We start from the raw sequence: 6,000 nt of genomic DNA on the forward strand, positions 1-6,000 counted from the left end.
CATTTCCATATTTAACCCAACTCATAATCATAAAGGCCAGGACTGTTTCACTTTCTGTGCCAGCCTGCGTTTCCTGTTGGATGTGCAAAGGATGCACTTGCACGGTGGGATCCTGTTATCAACAGGGCCAAAGGGAGCACAGGAATCTGGAGTTGGTGGATTCCTTTCCCCAAACATGTGGCCAGACCTGAAAATCCAGCTGCCTGGCTTTTTTGGTTTACTGGTTTCCATATCTGCTCTGTGTGTCCTGGGAATGTGCGGCAAGATTCCTGCTTCTTTCCAGGAGGCCTTTTGGTGGAACTGGAGCTGGTTTGCCCCTTCCCAGATCTGCAGACTGGAATCTGCTTTGCCTCAGGGCTTGCTGTGTTTACTAAGCATTATCCTGTGTCTGTATCTCAGGGGTTGCCTTCAGGGCTTTCCCAGGCAAGAGACTTGCTGGCCATGGGCTCTCCCACCAGTTTGGTGCATCTGGCTGCAGCCCCACAAAAGCCACTGTTCCCCCAGATGCAGCAGAAACAACTGTATGTGTGTTTGTGGTTCCCTCTTCACACAGCAACCTCTAATTTGGGATCCCAGGTGGTGCAGGTAGCAGAAACTGTCCCTGCTGGGGCTGGGCTTCTGCCTAGGGTTAATCACCTTGCAGAGCCAGGACCCAAGGGCTCACGAGCCCGGTTTGCAGGTGATGTGGGCTTTATTCCCGCTCGCAAAACGCAGCCTGGAAGCTGTACTGATCATTTGTGTGAAGCTTCTTGTCAGATGCTTTCAAGAAAGACAAAGAATCTTAAATGCTTTGATTTTCATGCTTAAGAACATGACACTTGCGCTGACAGTACCTGCTGGCAACAACCTGTCAGATGGCAACAGGAAAAAACACAAAAAACCCCAGAAGGATGCTTTGCCAAAACAGGCTTGACAAACTTTAAAAACATGCTGGAGGAGGTGAAGGTAATTTGGGTGAGCACGCAGGTGATGTCATTCTGTCCCTTGGCAGGGATCTGCTCCCAGCGCTGTGATGTAGCTATGGCAGCGCACTGTACCCGTGGGATACCGACATAATTATGTGTCTTCTAAAAATCTTAAAAACCTGTCCCTTTGCTCATAATTAAAGAATTCATGTGTTTGTTTATTTTGTGCCGGCCTGTTCGGTTCTGCAGTGAACTCACCCACAGAGACACATGAGCTCCCAACATCTGTGTCCTCTGCCCGTGTTTGCATCCAGGCTTCCCTAGGGCTTCAGATGTTCCTCATCCCTGAGTTCTGCCCATTGAATTTCTTCCTCTCTGGGTTCTCAGTCCTGAAAATGATTCATCAGTGAGAGGAGCAAACAGGATCATATAAGGTCTGGACCACAAGGGTCATTCCTGGCACCATCCTGCCAGGGCCCTGCAGCACCAGACTTTGCTGCAGCTCAGCATCCCTGCACCTTGCCCCGTTGCGCAGTGCCATCTCCTGGAAAGCCGCATTACAAGCAGAGGTTTGCTCCTGAAGCAGCGAGTGGTGCTGCAGGCAGCTTGGCTGCTGCCTCCAATTGCTGAAAAGTTAATCTTCTGACCCACCAACAGTCCCTCATCGAACTTCTCTTCCTCCAGCAGGTACGAATGATGCCTCACGCCGCCCAGCTGCTCACCCTCACCTCCGATGTGTCCTGCAGCAAAACTTCCCTGCGTGGCTCTTTCCCGCTCTGGATGCTGAGGATGCTGAATACAAATCTTGAGGTACAGGAGCACAGATGAACATCTATAGATGTTACTCCCCAGCTTTTGTTCTGCTTGGGCACCAGTTCCCTGTGAATTCCTTGCATATACATTCACTCTATAAGTGACCTGTTTACCTGTTTCTCTTGGTTTTGAATTTATGGGACATTTCTTCCTCTCCAAGTTTGATGACTTTGTCATAAGTAACCAAGCCTCTCAACACAGTGCTCACCCTGTATTTAAAATATTGCTACATCTTTTTAATGAGACAAAAATGTGGATGAGGAACTTGGACCTGAATGCAGCTGGCTTGACTAAGCTCTGTATTTATCCTGAAAAGACAAGGAAAATGGGTGGTTCCAAGGGCCACACGTTTACTCCTCTGAAACAGTAACACAGCTTAAGTGCTTAGTCACTGAAAAAATGCACACTACAATTTAAAGCCAAAGGCTGGTACTTCATCTATCATTTTAGGCTATTGTGGCATCTTCTGAGCAGTTGGGAAATTAATATGCTTTGGTAATCTGTCATACACGATGAAATAACTGGTGCTCCAAGGTAAGGCTGTAAAAGCTGTTATTTGGAAGAAAAAAATCCAAACCAACAAAAACCCGGCCATAATGATGTAAATACAAGGCCACAAATTTCATCAACAGAAGAAACAGCTACTGTAACACATGGCTGTTCACAGCTTTCCTTGGCCCTTTCTCAGCGAGGGTTCTGTGTTGCAAACTCGTCCTGAACACATTTTTGCTCAGGAGCATGCTGATGAACTGAAACAGCCTGTTTACCAAAAAAAGGATTTTTTTATTAAAACGCGTATTTGTAAAGGAGAGATCATTACAGAAATGAGGTAAACCAACACATATGACATCGTTTTCACTTTAAAAATAAATTTCAATAGAGCAATTGATTTGATTCCACAAAGTCTGAGAGGAAGAGTCAGGCGAGCGTTACTCATGGGTCGAGATGCTGGATGAGGTGGGAAGACGCAGCTGATGCCGCCCTGACTCAGCACAGAGAGGTCAGTGCCAAAGTGCCAGGAGTCTTCCTGGGACTGAACCCTTCCCACTGCACTGTGCTCTTCTCCCCCGTCAGACTTGCAGACAAAAGGAGGTGAATAAAGGCCAGAGACAGGCAGCAGTAGCCTCTCCACCTCTGGCCCTAACCAGGGGTCCCCCACCAGCATGTCCCCATAAAAGGCTGTGCAAAGGTGTAATCTGATTGTGCAAATTCACTCCCTCATCAGTCACTGCTCGCATCTTGGCCCTAAAGGAGACTTAACAGCAAGCAAATACCAGCTCTGAAAAAGTTCTGTTTCAAAATAACATCTGGCAAGCAAGAAGCCCATTAAATGTGACACACCTTGCAAGGTACAGGGAGAAGAGTTATGTTTCCTTCTTTTTCTTTTAAGTTTTCTTCCATGCACGTACAAGTGGGGCTTTTCATCTAAAAGTTTATGAAGTCACTGCAGGTCTGTGAGAATCATGTTCACCATGCTGTGAAATCAAGCTTTCTCACTGAGGACCAAGTCCCACAGCCTGAACACCTCAAAGAATAGAAAAGAGGCTGCAGATGTTTTACCCTGTATAACAGTAAGAAAATAGTGAGGTGAACCTCAGACCCGTTTCTCAGGATGCCACGTGAAGCCAGCTAGCAGGCTAAGGAGGAATGGCTGTACTCGCTCCCAGCTCCTGCCAAGTACAGAACAAACATCACAGCCATCACCAGAATGAAATAATGCTCCAAAAATCACTCAAATAAATGGCTTACAAACTCCTGAATGCTGGGAATTACTGCACGGCTGAAGCTCTGTAGTCCAGGTCCACTCTGATGATGAAGGTATTATGGAGGTGACAAACTACGCAGAGGAGACAGAGATGGAGTTTCACCCAATACAGCCACCTGAGTGAAACTCATCCAGGCCCTTGTGTAGTAACTATGCTGAGATGGGTGAGATGTTGCTCCAATACACATCCCAGGACAGCATCTGGTAACCAAGGCCCGACATTTTCATCACATCGGCCAAGTTTATAGTGAAATTTCATGACTGCACGCAGATAAAACATGAGGTAAATGCACTATTTTAATCTCATTTATATCCTCGGGGGATGTGGGTGGGATTTAAACTGCATGTAGGCTTGGTGCTGGTCTGCACGGGCTGGTTGTCATGCTCCAAGAGCGGTATCCATAACTCTCAGTGCACAGAGAAGGTTGTGTCACAGCCAGTACCATGTTTCCAGTAAATGCTTTTAGCAAGAGACAGAAATGCATTCGCTACTGTGCACTGCAGCTTACGATAACTGTACCTTGGCAGCAGCTGCAGCACTGTGATATCGCAACAAGACTCTCCACGTTAGAAGTCAGTTAAAGGCTACAGATCTTGAGAGAGAGATGTGTCATACTTAAGAGAGTTTCTTCCAGACAGAAATAAAAAAATAACTGTCTTTTTTTTAATAAATCTATTGTTTGAGGAACTAAAGCAACCAATGTTAAGTTCCTGGCTTATTATACATCCTGCTATGGCTCTGTATGACGAGTCTGAAAAGGCAGATTAGCATACGATTAGAAGAGAAAGCTGTTTAGGCTCAGCAAGACTCCAAGGCGACCCATTTCACACTGACAAGAGCTAGCATCCCTCGCTGCCTGTGTCCACTGGCAGCATGGGCGGGTTTTTTCCAAGAAAGACATTCCCATCGCTGTTTCTTTCACTGGATCATGCCATCTTGCTGCCCCGTCTGACTGGGGTCAGTGGTGACCGATGGACTGGGCGTATTGCTCTGCAAAAATCGACGGAAGTCCTTAATCATGGGGCGGAGGACCTGTATGAGGGCACTCAGTGCCGCCTGTGTTCCTTCCATGGCCTGTGCCTGTCGCTCCTGGGCGCACGCCTGTACCTCCTGAGAGCGACGTATCATCTGCAGCAAATCATTCTGCTGCTCCAGGTGCTGGGCAATCTCCTTCACGTGCAAGTTGGTCACTCGCTGCTCCTGCAAAAGCTTGGCTGAGTTCAGGGCAATTCGGCTTTTCAGCTCCTGGGGTTTTGCAGACACTTCGTGTTGATGCGCCATCATCTCCAAGGGTGCTTCGGTGGTGACTGTGGTGGGGGCTTCTGTTGTGCAGTACTCCACGACTCCATCCTCCAGACTGTGGTAGGTCGTCTCCGCAGGAACTGAGAACAAAGGACAGAAAGGGGGTAAGAAGTAGCTGCGATACGGGGATTTTTATCTACAGGACTATTCAATGACTATCACAGGAATACTGCCTGTTCAGTGAGATAACATACAATGAACAGCAATGCACAAAATGACCTATTTAAGTCTACTCCACCCTCATTCAAGCTTCCTTCTAGGCTGTACGGTCCAAAGGAATAGGGCATGCCTTATCTGTCTAGACAAAATAATTTCTCAGCCACCAGTTCAGAACAACCTTTCCAAGTGGCATTAACCAACTGACATAAGGACAAAGACAAGAGCCAGAATGGCACTTGTCAGAAGGGCAGCTGCTCTTTGGGGCAGACTGGGAAATCAGCCTTGGAGATGTTTCTCCCCCTGCTTTTGTCCCCAGAGAGGGGGGCAAAAGAATCTACAAGGTGCAAAGGATACTGGCTTCCCTTGTTCTTAAGGCTGAGCTCAGCTATCAAAGTTGAATTTCAGTACATGCGTATCTTGCAGCCACTCCCCTGCAGCACGAGGACATACTGGGAATGACATTTTCATTAGAGACATGGGAGTTTCTTTTTGCTGGGGCTTTCCTTGTACAGGGCTCAGGGCCTCCTCACAGCTGGGTGTCAGGGCCTCCCATATGACCCTCCAATTCAGCACGGAGCATCGTCAGCAGGCACAGCACTCACTCTGTGTCAGGGTGACCGTGGTGGCTGACGCGGTGATGGGTATCTCGGTCCCGTCACCTGCGCTGCAGTCCCCAGTCGGCAAACTGATGATGGTGGCTTCTCCCAGCAGGTTGCAGATACGTTGCTGCATGGGGGTGAGGATAACTGGGGCAGCTGCAGTGCCTGTTGGGTCTTCGTTCTCTGGCCCATTGCCGTTGCCATTCTGGCTCTCGCCTCCACCTTCCATGGCAGCCCGGACTTGGGCCACTTTGCGTCGCACCTCAGTCTTGAGGTCGGACCATTTCTTCTTGACCTCGGGCAGCTCACGGTGGCAGGTGGCAACGGCATTGACGCGGCGTAGGATGTCGTGCCAGGCAGCGGCCTTGGCGGCCAGGGGCACGCCTGCGTTGAAGTGGTTGATGAGGAGGTGCTTGCCTCGCTCCAGCTCCTCCACGATGATCTCCACCTCCCGCT

General features: G+C 48.6%; 1 protein-coding gene across 1 annotated transcript; it reads right to left on the reverse strand.

The window, feature by feature from the left end:
- Nucleotides 1–4,223: 4,223 nt before the first annotated feature.
- NAIF1 (nuclear apoptosis inducing factor 1) lies at nt 4,224–5,995 on the reverse strand (the record flags this gene model as incomplete). Its single annotated transcript, XM_010192969.1, has 2 exons — nt 4,224–4,866; nt 5,548–5,995. Coding segments are annotated over 2 exons (912 nt in total), but the record flags the coding sequence as incomplete, so codon positions are not given.
- Between the last annotated feature and the right edge of the window lie 5 nt (nt 5,996–6,000).

The sequence above is a fragment of the Mesitornis unicolor genome, unplaced genomic scaffold (assembly GCF_000695765.1).
Source record: "Mesitornis unicolor isolate BGI_N332 unplaced genomic scaffold, ASM69576v1 scaffold30059, whole genome shotgun sequence".
In the NCBI taxonomy this organism is placed as follows: Eukaryota; Metazoa; Chordata; class Aves; order Mesitornithiformes; family Mesitornithidae; genus Mesitornis; species Mesitornis unicolor.